The following is a 19962-nucleotide window of genomic DNA, read 5'->3' as shown; positions in this document are numbered from 1 at the left end:
ATGGCTCCGGAGAGAAAAGTGGGGCTAGTGCCTTTGCACAGCCCTCCCTCACTTAAATGCAATTCACTTGCATGTTAGAGAAACCTGCACTCAGAAACATACCAAACTCAGGGAGGTAAAATAGACACAAATGTAGCAGAAGGCGCTGTGTCAAGAAGAAAGCCAAGGTGTGTGGGGGGAGGGGAGAAAGAGGGGAAGGCGGGGGAGGATGTGCGGGAGCAGTGACGCGATTGAATCTCGGAACTCAGATTTCCGGTATCCCTACCCTAACCCCCCCCCCCCCCCCCCCCCCTTACGGACCGGAAGTGGGGTGGGGTAGCTGTTTGGAATGGGATTATGTAGCGGAGCTAGGCCGGCCGAAAATTTCATAGATACTTCCGGCCCTTGTAACCCACCCCACACTCCACCCTACCCCACCCCCAGACGTCTTTTGTGTGGGTGTCTGGGGGTTGAAAGAGAAGTGAGCGTGACTAGCTGCCCCCTTGCCCCCGTCCAGGGTTCGCGGTGAGTGGGGTCGGGCCGAGCTGTACAGGGTGGTCGCCGCCGGCAGTCTCAGGGGAGGGAAGGTCGGTGCAGCTGCGGCCCCCCCGCAGGGCCACCCAACCGGCCCACTCTCCCTGGCCCTGCCTCTTGGCTCTCACCGAACCCCTTCTCCCTCTTCGCCTCCTTCCTCGTCCCTCCTCCTCCTCCTCGTCCCTCCTCCTCCTTCTCCTCCTCTTCCTCCTCCTCTCTACATCCCCTTCCGTGACTCTTAGGCGCTGTTTCCCTCCTTCTCCCTGCGCTCTTCCTCGCCCCCCTTTCTCCTCTTCCTCCCCTTAGTCACTTCCATCACCCTTTACCGTATCCCCGTCCTTGCTGCCCTACTAGTAACTGTAAGACACTGTCTCCCGAGGCTGGGAGCGAAAAAGAAAAAGGAAAAGCTTTCTCCGCAACACCTTTCCCTTCTGTTTTCTGTCATGCACACACTTCTCCTGTTTTGGTTATGGTGTTAGTGGCCCCAGGCTTGAATTCCAGTTCTTCTACTCTTTAGGAAAGACTGAACTTTTGGGGGGCCCCAAGCCTTATCTCTAAAATAATTGAGTTGGACTAGATCCGGGGTTCTTAAAGTTTTTTTGTGTCATGGACTCCTTGGGTAGTCTGGTGAAATCTTAGTACTTCAGGGTCTTGTTACCTAACGTTCATAAAGGAAGGCAATGCTAAATTTTGGTTGGAAGTTCGTGAAAATAAAGATGTGACTTTTTTCTCTGTCCCAAGTTTATAAACCCCCAGAAATCTATTCTAGGAACCCAAATTAGTAACCCCTGGAATAAGTGATATTCCAGCTCTTACTTATTGCCTTCCAATATGTTTGCCGGACACTTTCCTAGGGGATCGGAATTCATCAGGTAACAAAGATGACAAAGAGCAGTTTGTTTGCACCCAAGTAATACTATGCTAGCTCAATCCTTCCAGGTTGTTTCACCAGTCTTCACTATGGCCATGACATGTATAAATGAATCGGTCAATCAACGAATATTTATTAAGCACCTACTTTTGGCTAGGCACTGTGCTAGATATTGGTTATACAAATACAAAGAATGAAACAATCTCAATTCTCAAAGAACTTATTTCTAAAAGAGGAGAAAAATAAAGTATGTGCAGAATAAATGTAAGGAAAATAAAGGTAAATCAAAACAACGCAAATTAGGAGTGAAGGCACTGAACAGTTGTAGGGAATCAGGAAATGCTTCCTGTGGAAGGTGATGCTTTCAGTGCATCCTCAAGGAGAAGGGAATTCTGTGAAGCAGAAGTGAGAAGAGAGTGAATTTTGGACATGGGGCACCAGACATACAAGACAGACAGGAAACAAGGGAAAGTTCTGTATTAGGAAAATGGTTAAGATACAGTTTGACTGAATTGTGAGTTTGAGTGTGGGAGTAGTTTCTGTACAATGAACTTGAAAAGATAGATTGGATTGTAAAGGGTTTTGAAAACTAAAACAGGAGTTTTATTTAATTCTAGAGGAAGTTAGGGAACCATTGGAGAACTATAACATGGTCAGATTGTGCTTAAGGAAAATCATTGGCAGCAGTACGTAGGATGAACTGGAGAAGAGAGAGATTTGAGCCAGGGAGACTAATTAGAAGGCTGTTGTAATAATCTGGCTGAGAAGTAGCTAGGGCCTGATCTAAGGGTAGCACTGTGATTGGTGAGAAAGGGGTTCTATGGCTATAGAAGCAGCAAGAATGTGCAGTGAGAGTGAAGGAGAAGTCAAAGATAATGTTGAGGTGATGAACCTGGACACTGGAAGAAAGTCAGTGCCTTTCCAGAATCACATCAGAAGATGTGAGGATTGGAGTAGGAGGAGGAAATAATGAGTTCAGTTTTAGACATGTTGCATTTTGAGACATCTCTGAGGCATTTGATTTGGAATATCCAGTAAGCCATCAGTGACTGAAGTTCTGGGGAGACCAGGGGTTGACTACATGGATCTGTAAGTCACTTGCATAGAGATGATAATTAAAACCCTGGGAGCAGATGGGATTACCAAAGAGGCAATAGAGAGAAGAAAATGGAGCCTTTGATAAAAGCGCATAGTTAAGGGTCAAAGGGAGATCAACATAAACTTGTCTACTAATTAGTTCTGGCCTTTTTTGTTTTTTAAATGAGATAAACATTCTATTCTTTCTCCAATTTGTACATTTTGTTGTCATCAAATACTACTTTTCTATCTCAAGTTATGTCATACATAGGTCTTCTTTTTAAGTTAACCATAGAATGGTTATAAAACCATAGAATGTTAGACTTTTCATCTGAAGCTCAGGGAGGGGAAATAATTTGCCCATGGTCACTAGGCAAATTAGTGGTAGAACCAGGACTAGAATTAGTCCAATGTTCTTTTCACCATGTCACAGTGTTCACATTATTCTTATATTGAAGTACTTTAAAGTCAGTGGATGACTGACTGAACTTCATAAGCACTTGCATTTGTCATTTTTCTTAACAGTAAGTTCAGTGTTCCTCTGTCCCTATTTGAGTAGCCTGACTCCTTGTTGCCATTAAGTATACAATGGGGCAGCTAGATGGTGCAGTGAATAGAGCACCAGTGTAGGAGTCAGGAGGACCTGAGTTCAAATCTCACCTCAGACACTTGACACTCACTGGCTGTGTGACCTTGGGCAAGTCACTTAGCCCCAACTGCCTCATCCTGGGTCATCTCCAATCATCCTGATGAATATCTGGTCACTGAATTCAGATGGCTCTGGAGGAGAAGTGAGGCTGGTGACCTGCACAGCCCTCCCTCACTCAGAACAAAGTCAAGTGCAAGTCATGTCATTATTTCTCTGATGGCATGGTCTTCTTTGGCAACAAAGGACGAACACACACACACACAAGTATACAATGCTCTTTTCTGTACTGGTCTAATGTTGGGTTCTGAAAATTGCTCAGGTAAGCTTCTCCCTTTCCTCTTTCCTTTGAGCTTCAAGAAAAATATCTCATTAATGTTTCCTAACTCTTTTTTTCCCCCAACTCCATTGTCTTGTGTTTTAACATTTTATGATTTTACCTCATGGCTCTGTGACACTTAACCTCTTTATTTATAAATTAAAAAAAAAACCCTTTTAATTGTACTTATTGACAAATACTAAAACTTAAATACATAATAAAAAGAAACATATACACTTAAATATAAAATAAGAAAAAACATGTCATGTGCTCGGCAGAATGTAGGAGACGATTCAGAATATATCGCAGTAACTTTCCATTTCAAGAAAGCCTATATGTTAAATTCTTCGAGTTATGTTGAAAGCTGTCCATCTTTTCTTTGCTTCCTTCTAGGTTTTCTTTTGTTCCCTGCTGTACCCTTTTTACTCTGCTCATCTTCCCCCCTTCTTCCCTATTCCCCACCCCACCCCAAGGCTGCAATTAAGTATAGATATATTTATATATAGACGTATACACATACATACATATATAAATATATAGATCCCTAAGAGATTCTGCTCCTAATCTTTGTTTTTATGCTTGTGTGTACCTCTTTTCTTAACTCCTCTACTTACTTCTACCAACCAGCTTGCCCTCCTATTACTTAACTTACTCCTCCAAGGATCCCTCTCTTATCCTTTCATTCCCCTAAATCTAAATATCCTTTTGTATACCCACTTGACCTGTTCCCTCACTCTCCCCTCTAAAGATCCCTCCCTTATTCTTCTAAGAATCCCTCCCTTATCCTCCTATTCCCGTTGATCTAACACTTTTCTATATCCCCCTTTTAACCTATTCCCTCACCCTCCCCTCTAAAGATCCATCCTTTATCCTCTCCCCCCTTAGAATTTTATTTTTTTCTAAATTTATAACACTTTTATACTCATCTAGATGTATATGTATTTTTCCCTCTTGAACCCATTCCTGATGAAAGTAGGTTTCCGTAACAGTCCCCTTCCCCCATCTAATTCCTCTATATTGGTTCTTCCTCTCTCACCTCTTTTGTATAAGAATTACTCTTTTAGCTGTTCTTGAACAATTTTACTTTTTTGAAGTCATATTATACTCAGGTCTACCCCAGTCTTTCTTTTGGCTACTTAATTACTACTAATAATCTTAGACCTAAGTTGTTTTACATACATAAAAGTTAAACAGTCTATCCTTATTGAGTCCCTTGTAATTGGTCATTGGTATGAACCTTATATTTCTCCTGGCTATTGTATGTCAAATCTTCTGTTGAGTTCAGGTTTTTTTTTTTTTTTAAATAAAGTACTGAGAGTCTGACAATTCATTAAATATCCTTTTTTTTTTTTAATTCAGAATTGTGCTTAGCTTTGCTGGGTATATTTTTGGCCAGAAGTCCTGTTCTTTTGCTATTCCATATACAGTGTTCCAAGACCTGCGATCCTTTAGTGTCACCACTGCTAGGTCTTGTGTGATTCTGATTGTGGTAACATATGTAAACTGTTGTTTTCTTGTTGCTTGTACTTGTCCTTGAGCTGGGGGTTTAGGAATGTGACTATAATATTCATGTGAGTTTTCTTTATGGGATCTCTTTCAGGTGATGATCGGTAGATTTTTTCTATCTCTATTTTCCCCTCTTGTTCTAATGCTTTAGGACAATTTTCTTTAATCATTTCTTATATTATTGTATCAAGATTCTTTTTTGATCATAGCTTTCAGGTAGTCTGATTATTATTGTTTTCTCTTCTTGATCTGTTCTCCAGATGTTTTTCTTGAGATGTTTTATATTCTCTTCTATTTTTTCATTCTTTATTTTTTTATTTCTTCATTGCATAACTTCTTTGTCTTTCCCTTGCTCAATTTTGATTTTCAAGGAGTCATTTTCTTAAGATTCTGGATCTCCTTTTCTAATTAGTTGACTTTCTTTTCATAATCTTCTTGTTTTTCTTGGATTATTCTTATTTTTCTTTTTAGTTTTCTTTCATTTGATTTTTAAAGTCTTTTTTAAGTTCTTCTATCAATTCTTTCATTTGATTTTTAAAGTCTTTTTTAAGTTCTTCTATCAATTCTTTTTGGGCAGGTGACCATTTGACATTACTCTTTGGGGTAGAAGAAGGTTTCTTTGCTTCAGTGTGCTTCTCTGAAGATGAACCCCAGTCTTTTTTTTTTTCAGTAATAGCTTAGTTTTTATAATCACTTCTAGTCCTGGGGAATGAAGGATGGTGCCTCTTGCCTCACATACTCTTCAGTTTTCCTCTCTGAACTTGAACTCAAAGCAAGACCTCCTGTAAGTGCCTGAAGCCATTGGAGTTCCTCCCCCTCCCCCCCAAACACCCCAGCACACACACACACACACACACACACACACACACACACACACACACACACACACACACACACACACACACACACACACTCTGCTTCTGCACTCACCAGGCTTGTACTGTTTCCTTCTTTCCCCCATCACGTCTCCACAGCATAGTTGGGTCTGGTATTCCTTGTCAGCAGAGGTTCCCCAGCTTAAAGACCCAACTCCTTTCCCTGTCCTGGGAGTAAAAGTTCCTGTGAGTGGGGACCAGGAAGCCTCCCAACCTAGATAACTCCACGGCTTGTCGCTTGTTGTTTAAGTGGTCCCTAGCCTGGAGGTGTTTACTCCTGGGAAGGAAATTTCCTGGGATTTTTCTTCAGGTCTTTTCTGATTGTCCCAGGAGGACGCCTGTCCTACCCTTTCTCTTAATTATTTTCATTGCTCAATGTTCTCCCTGAGGTGTTATTTTATCTCTTTTGTGAAGGAAAATGTTGAGAACTTGAAATATTCTGACCTACTTACCATCTTCCCAGAATCTTCTCATAGAGTATCTTTTAAGGTCCTGTCTGGATCTAATGATCACTGAACTGAATACCTGTAGAGGTATTGTGAAAATCTCAAAAGTTTAACAAATAAAATTTTAATTAACTCTAAGAAAGATAAGTCTGTATCATATTGAAAGCTTTAGAGACAAATGGGGCAGCTATTCTTGCAAACAAATAAAGTTAAAGTTAACTCCAAAAAGACTGGAAGTTACTGCAGCAATAGCAACAATAATTTCTTCTCTTTTAAGTGCCTGAAAGAGAAAGTCGAGAGCTGGAATTTGATTCCTGCATCATAGATCCTATCTGGAGTAAGTGGCACGCCCTGATCTGGATGATGTCTGCAGAATCCAGGGAGGCCACATCCCTGACCTCTGGACCTCCACAGGAACAAGAGAGATCTCTGAAAATGGAACTGGGGGAGATTTGTTCCTGGGAACAGGAACCAGACCTACAGTGGAACACACCGTTTGATAGGGAGATTTTTCGACAACGTTTTAGGCATTTCTGCTATGAGGAGACTCCTGGACCACGCGAAGCTCTGAACCAACTCAGAGACCTTTGTCAAAAGTGGTTGAGACCAGATATTCATACAAAGGTGCAAATCCTGGAGCTACTGGTGCTGGAGCAGTTCTTGACCATCCTGCCCGAAGAATTACAGGCCTGGTTGCAGGAGCACCATCCAAAGAGTGGGGAACAGGCAGTGACTATGTTGGAAGATTTAGAACAAGAGCTTGATGAGCCAGATCAGCAGGTAGGAAAGGAAAGGGACTGGATAAATGTTGTGAGAGAGTATGAGTATGTCCTTGTAAGAAAAATGAGGGGCACGGAGCAGAAATGATGAAATGTTGTCAAACCTCAGTCTCCCTTGAACTACGTGTTTTCTGTTCAGTTAACTTCTTTTATCTGCTTCTTTTCTTCTACTTTTAACTGTTATCAGAAATTTAATGAAAGAAATCCTTGTTTTTTCCTACTCTCTGTTGGTTATGGACTGGAGGGGGTGAGGGCCTGTATATCTGTTCTTGGAGATTGTATTTCTGTTCTCTGTAATGAATTTGTTACTTGTAATATGGGAAAAATATTCCTACTGAGTTCTTGTGATAGGTAACTGCCACTGAATGATACTCACCACATAGAGATCCAGGAGGTTGAAACTTAGGTTTTTATTATGCTCAAGTATAGGTCCAGAGCTCTGAAAAATAACTCAGAACCTTGACTAGAGTTCTAACAAGGTTTATATAGTTTTCAGTTACATCGGAGAGACAGAAGAATAATTTTTGGTCATATATCCTTTAAAATAAAAGTTAAGAAGACTTAGTTTTGGTGTCTATAGGTAAACTAAAGCAAGCTACATATTAAAGCTTTACTTGAAGATTTATACTACCAAAGCTAGGTTTAGAGAATTTACAATGGGCTAATTGAGAGGGAGATTTACATACCAAAAGATAATCACAGGGTCAGAGTTGCTTGGTATCTTTTCACAGATAAAAAGTAATAAATTTCTTGAGAAACCTTGACTAAAATTACAGGTGTAATAAACTCCTTTTTCATCTCTTTTGACTTCTTATCTCAGGAGTGTCTAAGGCCATCCCATGAGAGAGGATTCATTCAGGCAACAGAAGAACAGAAGAGGCAATCCTGAACTCCAAAATAATAAAGACTAATAAAAAAAATTTTTTTTAATCTTATGACACTTACCAACCTGTATCTTATTTTCTCCAGGTTAGAGCCTCTACCTACAGAAAGGAGGAGAGTTTAGAGGAGTCAACACTTCTAGGAACATTACAGAAGGCCTCTTGTGTTCAGCTCCAGTCTTTGGAGACCCAGCTCAAGTGTGAGTCACCAGAATCCTACGTCCAACCAGAAAGAGGTGAGAAGCAAGATTTTGTCAAAAAGAAGGGTGAAAGTAGGTAGCCACACAAATTATCTCTCATGTTTCCTCTCCAGAAATGTTCCCTGGCTTCTCATAATATAAAGTTTCAATTTTACAATGCCCAAATACTTTCTCAATGTTCAAATTGTTATGAAATCCTGTCCTTTTCTATTTCTACAAATTGTTATGATGTTATTTCTTCCACTACAACTTTTTCATATTTTCTTTGACTTTGCATCTGAGATTTATTTATTTTTTAAATTTTAATTTATTTAACTTTTAACATTCATTTTCACAGAATTTTTGGGCTCCAAATTTTCTCTCCCCTTGTCCCCTCCCCCCACCCCAAAACACCGAGCATTCCAATTGCCCCCACCACCACTCTGCTCTATCCTCCATCATTCCTCTCTGCCCTTGTCTCCATCCTCTCCTCTGTCCTGTTGGGCCAAATAACTTTCTATACCCCTTTACCTGTATTTCTTATTTCCTAGCGGCAAGAACAGTACTCGACAGTTATTCCTAAAACTTTGAGTTCCAACTTGTTTTCCTCCCTCCCTCCCCATCCCCTCCCTTTGGAAGGCAAGCAATTCAATATAGGCCAAATCTGTGTAGTTTTGCAAATGACTTCCATAATAGTCGTGTTGTATAAGACTAACTATATTTCCCTCCATCCTATCCTGCCTCCAATTACTTCTATTCTCTCTTTTGATCCTGTCCCTCCCTGTGAGTGTTGACCTCAAATTGCACCCTCCTTCCCATGCCCTCCCTTCCATCGTCCCCCCCACCCTGTTTATCCCCTTATCCCCCACTTTCCTGTATTGTAAGATAGGTTTTCATACCAAAATGAGTGTGCATTTTATTCCTTCCTTTAGTGGAATGTGATGAGAGTAAACTTCATGTTTTTCTCTCACCTCCCCTCTTTTTCCCTTCACTAAAAAGTCTTTTGCTTGCCTCTTTTATGAGAGATAATTTGCCCCATTCCATTTCTCCCTTTCTCCTCCCATATATTTCTCTCTCACTGCTTGATTTCATTTTTTTTTTTAAGATATGATCCCATCCTATTCAATTCACTCTGCGCACTCTGTCTCTATGTGTGTGTGCATGTGTGCATGTGTGTGTGTGTAATCCCACCCAGTACCCAGATACTGAATAGTTTCAAGAGTTACTAATATTGTCTTTCCATGTAGGGATGTAAACAGTTCAACTTTTATAAGTCCCTTATGACTTCTCTTTGCTGTTTACCTTTTCATGCTTCTCTTCATTCTTGTGTTTGAAAGTCAAATTTTCTTTTCAGCTCTGGTCTTTTCATCAAGAATGCTTGAAAGTCCTCTATTTCATTGAAAGACCAATTTTTCCCCTGAATTATTATACTCAGTTTTGCTGAGTAGGTAATTCTTGGTTTTAGTCCTAGTTCTTTTGACTTCTGGAATATCCTATTCCATGCCCTTTGATCCCTTAATGTAGAAGCTGCTAGATCTTGTGTTATCCTGATTGTATTTCCACAATACTTGAATTGTTTCTTTCTAGCTGCTTGCAATAATTTCTCCTTGACCTGGGAATTCTGGAATTTGGCCACAATATTCCTAGGAGTTTCTCTTTTTGGATCTTTTTCAGGTGGTGATCAGTGGATTCTTTCAATATTTATTTTGCCCTCTGGTTCTAGAATATCAGGGCAGTTTTCCTTGATAATTTCATGAAAGATGATGTCTAGGTTCTTTTTTTGATCATGGCTTTCAGGTAGGCCCATAATTTTTAAATTGTCTCTCCTGGATCTATTTTCCAGGTCAGTTGTTTTTCCAATGAGATATTTCACATTATCTTCCATTTTTTCATTCTTTTGGTTTTGTTTTGTGATTTCTTGGTTTCTCCTAAAGTCATTAGCCTCCATCTGTTCCATTCTAATTTTGAAAGAACTATTTTCTTCAGTGAGCTTTTGAATCTCCTTTTCCATTTGGCTAATTATGCTTTTGAAAGCATTCTTCTCCTCATTGGCTTCTTGAACCTCCTTTGCCAATTGAGTTAGCCTATTTTTCAGGGTGTTATTTTCTTCACCATTTTTTTGGGTCTCCTTTAGCAGGGTGATGATCTGCTGTTCATACTTTGCTTGCAAGTCTTTTATTGCTCTTCCCAGTTTTTCCTCCACCTCTCTAACATAATTTTCAAAATTTTCTGAGCTCTTTTTGGGCTTTTCCCAGGTCTGATCCCATTGAGTGGGCTGGGATACGGAAGTCCTGACTTCCGTGTCTTTCCCTGATGGTGAGCACTGCTCTTCCTCATCAGAAAGGAGGGGAGGAGAAACCTGCTCACCAAGAAAATAACTCTCTATAGTCTTGGTTTTTTTCCCTTTTCTGGGCATTTTCCCAGCCAGTGACTTGACCTCTGAATATTCTCACACCCACCCTGCCTCTGGATCCTCCCAGCGAGCACTTGGGGTCTGAGACTCAAATGCTGCTTCCCAACCTCAGGGCTTTGGGTGGGGGCAGGGCTGCTATTCAGTGTGAGATCAAGTTCAGCTGCCTGGGTGGGGGCAGGGCTGCCTCACGGGCTCAGTTCCCTCAGGGGGTTTATGCAGAGACCTTCAACAATGGATCCTGGCTCCTGCCTGCTTGGGGAGCCCCGGTCTGCTCCCACCTCCGCTGGTGCCTCCCGAGGGGGCCTGAGTCATGGGGGCTCCCCACTCCCCTCTCAACCCACCAAAGAGAGCCTCTCACCGACCCTTGTCACCTGTGGGTGGAGGGACCCGCGTGGCTGCTGGAGATTCTGTCCCTGAAGCCTGCTCGGATCTGCTCCCCGCTCGGATCTGCTCCTTTCGGCACTGGGCGGCCGCGGCAGGACTGTGCTCGGCTCCCAGTCCGTGGTGCGAAGAACCTTTTGCAAGAGGTTTTCAGGCTCTCTGGAACAGAAATCTTGTCCGCTCCGCTGTTATGTGGCTTCTCCTGCTCCCAAATTTATTGGCAGCTCTTTTCTACAGATATTTCATGGGCTGTGGGTTCGGAGCTAGCGTATTTGTGTGTTTCTACTCCGCCATCTTGGCTCCGCCCCCATCTGAGATTTAGATGCTAAAATAATCTTTCTTTTTAAAATTAAATATTTTTTCAGTGAACAGAAATCTCTTTTCTCTCCTTCCCACCACCTTCCCCCATTAAAAAAATAGAAAAGCAAAATAATCATAACAAATATGCATAACCAAGCAAAACAAAATTGTGTATTAGCCACATTCAAAGCTGTATTCTCATTCTGCCCATTTAGTCCATCACCTCTGTGTCAGGAGATGGGTAGCATTCTTCATTATCAATACTTGGGATTCTTGGTTGCTCATTGCTTTGATCAGAGATCCTAAATCTTTCAAAGTTGTTCATTTTTACAGTGTTGTTGTAATGGTATCAATTGTTCCCCTGGTTTTCCTCACTTCATTCTGATAAAGTCATGCAAATGTTAGCTGGTTTCATAAAGTAATCTCTGTCAATCCACTCCTTTGACTCATTTCTTTCCTGCTTCAGATGTCCTGTATGTCATATTTTCCTTTAATTTCATTTTCCTTCTTGATTCAGCAAACGTTTATTTAGCAAATAGATATAGAAAAAATAGCAAAACATGGTTGACACCTTCTTTCTTTCCTCCTTCCCTCTCAGATTTGTGCTAGTTTTATACACACACACACACACACACACACTCACACACACACTCACACACAAGATCGTTTTCCAGTTCAACAGCATTTATCAAGCACCTATTGTTTTAGATACTAAGGAACTTAAATTTGTTGGAGATAAAATATTAATACTGTACCCTGAGTTTTAGACACAAGTATGCTAAAAAAAAGTTGTTATTTAACATTAAATTGAAGCATTCCTGTTTCTGAGAATGATATCTAAATCAGCCTCTTGCATAAGGGATAGGTTACAATATGATAAAATACTGTTTTGAATTGACATTCTACTCTACCTAAAAGAATAGTCAATTAATCTTACACTAAAACTACCAAGTTCTTTCTTTGACCATACTTCTCTGGTATTCTCCTGAATAATTAATTGAAAGGGACCTTCTCCCAGTGATAAATGCTGTAATCCCTTCAAAATAGGGAATGGGGGCACTACCCTTAGGTAGGTCACAACTCATTCCTTCTGGGGATGGGAAAAGCAAAAATCTGAACTAGATCACTGTTCTACTTTTCTGTTTTAATCCATTTCCTTCCTGTATCTGTCTCTACTCCCTTAGGTATTATTGTTGACCTTGCAAACATTTTCCTAAAGGAAAAGAACTTTAGGATAGAGAATTTTGTTGTTTATCCTTCAATTTTTCAAAGAGGTGATGTCTTGACTCATGAGTAAATTGGATTTAACTGAGGCAGAGTTGCACAAAGTCATCAGCCTCATTCCTTCTTCCAGAGTCATTGAAGTCCAGTGATAAGACAAAAGTCAAGGTAACTGTTGATGACCCACAATGTGGTGTCTTTGATGTCAGACCAAGCTCCAAATGCTCTACAGTGCTTTTCAGCTGTCTTCATGGCATATTGTTCTCATCCACTCTTTCCTCCAGGGGAAGTCTTCTCATGCCTGGGGTAGACATCCTTCTAACTCACTGATATGTTTGAGGCCCCAGTTACTCACAATCTGATTTAGCCTGTCTCCTGATATGGTTTACCAGGGTGTGACTGCTGCACATGCTAAAGCTTCTTGGAGCCACAGATGGGAGTTTAGTGTCAGGTAGACATCAAAGGTAGATGAGTAGTCCAGAAAAGAATTTAGCAAATCCTCACACCAGAGGTGCCAAGTCCTCTTTAAATACCCCAGATACCCTGCATGGAGAATTTAATCTAATTCTAAGTGACTTTTTTATATGCCCTTCTGTTCTACCATTTCTTGAACTCTAGCACCTACTCACTTTCCCTCATTATTCCTGCTGCCATATTTTTATGACCACAAGAATGTGTTTTAGATTTATTTACAAAGAAAGTAGTATATAGAAATGTCAAGAAATCACATTGGCAGATATTGATGAGGTAACTAATCCACCAAAGTATTGAAGTTTTAAGGATTTAAGGTACCCTGAAGTAAATATAAAAGAACAAACTACCTGGTACTTCAGCTTCTAAACTAGTTTATTGAGCTTAGAGTCTGGAAGTCTCTCCTAAATATTTGCCTGTTAGCTTCCTTCATGTCTCAGTTCCATCATCTACAAGAAGCCTTTCCCAGTCCTCCTAATCTTAGTGCTTTCCATCTGAGATTATTCCCAATTTATCCCATATACATCTTATTTGTACATGAGAGCAGGGACTGTTTTTGCCTTTCTTTGTATCTCCAGAACTTAACACAGTGTTTGGTATAGGAAGTGCTTCATTAATGTTTTTTGACTTATTGACTGACTCAAGGTCTTAATTCCACACCATATGCTCTGGCCAGAACTTACTATTCTTCATCTCTCCTCAAGATTATCTGCTCCTCCACATACTAGAACACCCTCAGGTTACCTGAGCTCCTAGGAACAAATTTATTCATCTGTTCTACAATCCTAAATCTACTTCCAGCCAATGAGTAAACTTCATCATTGGAGCCAAGCTTCTGATGTTCTACCTCCATTTCTGTATTTTTAGTTAGCTAGCATTTTCACTGACTATCTGCCATGCCTAGGATCTCTTTTTGTCTATCACTTCTTGGTTTCCATAAAGTCTCAGCTATAGTTCCACCTTATTTTTTTTTAATAAATTTATTTATTTTTAGTTTTCAACATTCACTTCCATAAGTTTTAAATTTTCTCCACCCTTCGTTCCCTCCTCATCCTCAGAATGGTGTGCAATCTGATGTAGGCTTTACATATAAATTCTTATTAAACATATTTTCATATTAGTCATATTTTGTAGAATTAGAATGAATGGGAGGAACCATAAGGAAAAACAAAACAAAACAAAAAGAGAGCAAAAAAAAAAGAGCAAATAGTATGCGTCAGTCTGCATTTAGATGCCATATTCCTTTCTCTGGATGTGGATGGCATTTTCCATCATGAGTCCTTTGGAATTGTTTTAGGTCCTTGCATGGCTGAGAAGAGCTAAGTCTATCGAAGTCAGTCATCACACAATGTAGCTGTTACAATGTGGCTGGTTCTGCTCATTTCACTCAGTGTCAGTTCATTTAAGTCTTTCCAGGTTTTTCTGAAGTCCACCTGTTCATCATTTCTTATAGCACAATAGTATTCCATTACCTTCATATACCACAACTTGTTCAGCCATTCCCCAATTGATGAGCATCCCCTCCATTTCCAGTTCTTGGCCATCATAAAAGGAGCTGCTATAAATATTTTTGTATATGTGTACCCTTTTCCCATTTGTATAATCTCTTTGGGATACAGCCCTAGAAGTAGTAGAAGTGGCACAAGCTGCGTCAGAGCGTGCACATTTTTATAGCCTTTTGGGCATAGTTCTAAATTGCACCCCAGGATGGTTAGATCTATTCACAAATCTACCAACAATGCATTAGTGTTCTAATTTTCCCATGTCTTCTCCAGCATTTATAATTTTCCTGTTTTCTCATGCTAACCAATCTGATAGGTGTGATGTAGTACCTAAGTGACTTTACTGGTCACTCTAGGGCCTTCCCTCTAAGATTATCTCCAGTTTATTTTGTATGTGTCTTTTTTTGTATATATTTATTTGCATGTTGTCTCCCCTATTGTGATTGAAATTAAGGTAAACTGAGGCATAAAGTTCTGAGTATGTTTAGTTTATTGGTAAGGCTATCAGTTACCAATAAAATAGTTCTTTCAGCTCTTCAGTAAACTAAAAGACCATAAGTTAGAGCTTACTAGTCTTCATATGGTTTGGGGAAGTTCAAGAGAACAAAGAACAGGAAACAGCACAGATGGAAAACAATATGATTGATTATGAATTCTGAAGCATCATAGATGATGAGAAACAGTATGGGAATGCAGGGCTAGCAACCATCCCTCCTTGCATCTTGTTGCTTTGGTGGTATGTTACCTTCATAGCTAGTTGGTGCCATGGTAGTAACAGACCAGAAGGATAGCCAGCATTGGAGAGATAGCATATTTTCTGGTGCCCATGTGCATCTTGCAGGGCTTGTTAGTGAGATAACAGATCTTTTTAATTGCCCATGGATATGCAAAGCTCTTTAATGAGATAATAGGTTTCCTATTGTTCATGGGCAGTGAGATGTGTATATATAATTCTTTGAATTAATGTAATTTATGGGACAACTTAGCTCAGAGATGAAAGCTAAACTTCTAAACTCATGAACTTAATTCAAAGACAAAGGAATATGGCTTGGGTAGTGTAACAGCAACCACACTGGCATACCCAGGATGGCTGCTAGCACAGGTTCTTGGATCTGCTTTACCAGGAAAGATAACTATTTAAGGGGTTGACAGTCCTTTTTAATTACATGCAGAAAATAGAGAAAATATAAGCAGAGAAATAAAGACCAACAGATAGGGCTTCTAACTGTCTGACCATAAGCAATACATATATCAAAGACAGCAGTCTGACCATTACATACATAGTTACCAGAGAGAGAAACACCAACATGTGGGTTTTCAAAGCTGGAGGAAAGAGGAGATCTCCTTAATGGCTACCCAGAGTCTCATCTGGCACATGAACCTTCTTCCAAAGAATGAGCCCCAAAGCAAAACCTCACCTCAGAGTATGTATAACAAAGACTCAGCTCCTGTTTGGCTCAGAGTCAGTAGGCACGAGACTTAAGTGACTCAACACATCTGTGAACTATCAGGTTTCAAAGGAGATTAAGCCTTCAGATGCTCACAATTTAGCATGAGCCTGGGAAGCTGAACGCCAGAAAAAACCAAAAAAAATCCCACTTTGCTTACTGTTACAGGTAGTTACAGAATAGAATCAATTACAGAATGGAATCAAATGTAACACATTAAATCAACATTTGATTTTCTCATCCATTGGATGGTGGACTCCTTGAAGGCAGGAACTCCAACACTTAACAGAGAAATTTCACCTTCCTCAGCCCAAAGTAGAGAGTGGATAAAAAGAACCAGCACATATACCTTTTGTTAGCAAGTATTAGTATCTTTTTGTGTGTATTTTAGTCCCTAATAAACCCTTGGATCTATGAGGTAAGGGAACATGTTTTATCAGGACTTATGTCCCCTAGCGTTTAATACAATGCTATGGTGCTTTAAAAGTGATTATTGAGTGAACTAAAGTGTTTCCCATAATCCATAAATTTTAGCTTGAGTTTCACTTCATTCCCATAGTTCACAAAAGATATTTTTTGTTGCATGTATGCTTGTAAACTTTCATTTTTCATCTGCCTTCCTCTATTCATCCAGAGTTCATATATTGTCCTTTAGTTTATTTTAAATATGGTTGGGATAAGACAATATAACCTTCTTTTATAAGTGGTTTTCCCACTGTAGTTTGTATATAGGTATGTGTTTTAACCATAGAAAAATGATTGGGATATGCATATCCATTATGTCTCCTTAGGCCAAGGATTCTTGTCCTTTTTTGGTGTTTGTGGACTTCTTTCACAGTTTTGACAAACCTCCTGTAATTTTTCTATGTCAGGTCATTAATATCTTATTGTTTCTATGCCAGCCATTGTCTACTATCCTCTCCATTCCTGCTCCCCAGTACTCGTTTCTGAATTTCTCATTTAAGTAGGTTTCTCCTCGCTACCAGTCCTCCTTTGCCTCCCACTCTTCCCATGGATCTCTTGTTTGCTTCCACTTATTTTTGCTTTACTTACTCCTTATTTCCTTGTCACTACAGGATCATAGAACTCAAATGATCTCAAGAAATTTGATTTAGTCCCCTGACTTACTTTTTTAAATGAGAATATTATGATCTTTAATGATAAAATCAAGTAAATTTACTTTTTCAGTTTTTAAAAGTTTTATTGACAGCTTCAGCATTTTTATTACCCTTTTCCCAGAAAATCTATTTACAATTGACTTTTTAAAAAAAGGCCTTCAAATATGGATCTCTATATAACAGCTCAGGTACCTACCCTTTTTGTAGGTGAACATCTAAACTATCTAGAACAGATGGTTTCTGTCTTCTTGGAGATAAAAAGGTCAAATAACACAACCTCATTGTTCTATTTTCTTACCCAGGTGTTTAAAAAAATGTCCTTTTCTGGTACTAATCAAATATTCTGCTCTCATCTAAAGTCTTTTCCTCATTCTTTTTTTACCTTAGTAGATATTAAGAATGACTGATTATCATCTCCTTCATAAAAGTTCTTTATATGTTTAAAGACCATAGTCAATTACCCCATCATCTGCTCTCTTCAATGCTAAACAATCCATGTTGTTAGCTTTTCTTCATTGCTTTAGTTACTTTTGTCAAATATTCTTAAAACCTCTGTGGTTTCTTCAAGTCCTAAGATTGGCTCATTATCCCCTTCCCATGTTACTACGTACACATTTTTGGTATTCTTGGTGTTTTGTTTTAATCTTCTTTTGTCTTTCTGAGAATCAATGACATTTCCTTGGTTTGTTTATTGTAGATGGTGATAATCAGACTGAGGAACACTTAACTCCAAAGCAGGAGATTTCTACACAAAAAGAGCTATATGAGGATGTTTCTAGAAATCTTAATGGCAATATTCCACAGGTTCCAGAGTATGATAAACACCTTAAGAGTCAATTAAGAAAAAAGAAGGAAAATCTGCTGGGCCAGAGACAACATAAAGATAACGAATGGGGGAAAACTTTCACTTGGAGCTCAGGCTTTATTGGGAATCAAAGCACCTACTCTATAGAAAAACCCTATGGGTGTGATACATGTGAGAAAGCCTTCAGTCAGAGCTCACATCTTCTTAATCATCAGAGGATACATACTGGAGAGAAGCCCTATGAATGTCAGGAGTGTGGAAAAGCCTTCAATTATAGCTCGCATCTCATTCTACACCGGAGAATCCACACTGGGGAGAAGCCTTATGAGTGTGTTGAATGTGGGAAATCCTTTAGTCAAAGTTCAAGCCTTATTCAGCATCAGAGAATCCACACTGGGGAGAAACCCTATCCGTGTAATCAGTGTAGTAAAAGTTTCAGTCGAAGTTCAAACCGTATTTTACATCAGAGAATACACACAGGAGAGAAACCTTATGAATGTGATAAGTGTGGCAAAGCCTTCAGACAGAAATCTGCCCTTGTCCTACACCAGAGAATTCATACAGGAGAGAAACCTTATGAATGTGAAGAATGTGGGAAAGCCTTCAGTCAGAGCACAAACCTTATTAAACATCAGAGAAGCCATAGTGGAGAAAAAATCCTTTCAACATCATGTGTGTAGGAAAACCTTTAGTCAGAACTCAGGTCTTTGTTATAAATAGAAAAAAAAAAATGCTGGAGAAAAATTCCTTGACGTAATCACTATAGTTTAAAATGTCACCCATAGATTTCCTATTTGAACGGCATAGAAGCCCCTCCAGGCAGAAGCTCCAGTAGTATAACAAATAAAGAAAAAATGTAAAAAACAAGCAAACATCAAAACTTGTCTAGCAATCTTAGTAATGGTTTGCGAGTCAGTCAATAAACAATGCAAAAGCAAGACTTCCTGCTTTCAAAGTGCTTACATTCTACTTAGAGGATACAACATATTTACAGTAAGTACAGCCCTAGCCTTTTTCTTGAAATCTTGTTTTTAACATTCACATGGGATCTCCTATTCTTATTGCAAATAATAAAATTGATAGCTAGGGCTCACTGTTGTCAGAGTTCCTTCTTTGAACCAGCAGTTTGTCAGTAACAGTGAGTGTGAAAGTCTCTTTAAAATTTAAACTCCATATTTGAAATCTCTTGATTATTCTTAAATGAATCTTATATATAAAGGCCAAATAGCCTCCTCATATAATTATTCCATTATGTTTTGATACTATATTCTGAACTTAGGATTCAGATTTTTCAAAAGAAAGTAGAAGAGTTCTGCAGAGTAGAGTGAAAGAGTTTTCCAGTAGTTTGGAGGTATTTAAGGCTTTATGGAGCATGCTTATACTACAGGTTAAACACCATTTACATTAAACCAGCTCCTAAATGTCTCATTACTCTGTTTAAAAGTGAATTTTATAATTAATATCACAATTTACTTGTTTTCTTATTTGATGGATACTTGCACATTTACATAAACTTCTGTAATTAATGCATTTATTTCTCCTTAGTAATATCTTAAGTGTACATTTTTAAAACAGTTGGCCTTGAAATCAGAAAGCTTTGGGTTCAGGTCTTCCCTCTGATATTCTGACTGTTTGTCCTTGGGCAAGTCACTTGACTTTTAGTACCCACCCACCCCCACCCCCATGTAGTAATATACTCAATAATCTGTTGATCTATATTCACCTGGGGCTCTCTTCACTGATGAAATCACAATTCTGGTCAAATAAACAAGTAAAAGTATTTCCTGGTTATTAATAAGGTACTATATTGGGGTTTTGTTTCAGCTTTCATTTATTTGTTGTATTTGTGTGCAGAGGACATCAGTGGCATTCTTTTACTAGTGGGAATGGGTGAATGACATTCTGAAGACTGTATGGGGGGAAAATGACCATTATAGCATATGGGCAGAGAGAGTGGAAATGACCAAGAGAAAAAGATTATAATCTGAAAGGAAAAGGGAAGAGAGGAGACAATTTCAAATAGTAATTGAATTTTTTTAAAAGCAGTTCTGTTTTAAGGACTATTATAAGAATACTAATATGCTTTCAATATTTTATGGATTCTTAGCAGTACTTCCCCTCAGAAGTGTCTCTTGAATTTGTCCTTTCTGTTCCCACTGGTATTTTTTTTTTTTTGCCAGCAGTTTTGTAATATCTTTAGTCTCCTTGCCT

At 39.2% G+C, this 19962-nt stretch overlaps 1 protein-coding gene across 1 annotated transcript; it reads left to right on the top strand.

Annotated features, from left to right (window-relative positions):
* The first annotated feature begins 294 nt into the window (after positions 1-294).
* On the top strand, positions 295-18690 carry LOC140525480 (zinc finger protein 24-like). Its single transcript, XM_072640916.1, has 4 exons — positions 295-504; positions 6531-7033; positions 8002-8149; positions 17644-18690. Exons 2-4 carry the CDS (start codon positions 6614-6616, stop codon positions 18429-18431), a joined length of 1356 nt encoding a protein of 451 aa, XP_072497017.1. The 5' UTR covers positions 295-504; positions 6531-6613; the 3' UTR covers positions 18432-18690.
* The last annotated feature ends 1272 nt before the right edge of the window (positions 18691-19962 follow it).

Source organism: Notamacropus eugenii, chromosome 2 (genome assembly GCF_028372415.1).
Source record: "Notamacropus eugenii isolate mMacEug1 chromosome 2, mMacEug1.pri_v2, whole genome shotgun sequence".
Classification (NCBI taxonomy): Eukaryota; Metazoa; Chordata; class Mammalia; order Diprotodontia; family Macropodidae; genus Notamacropus; species Notamacropus eugenii.
Note: the sequence above shows the minus strand (reverse complement) of the source record. Positions and strands in the feature narration are given on the sequence as shown.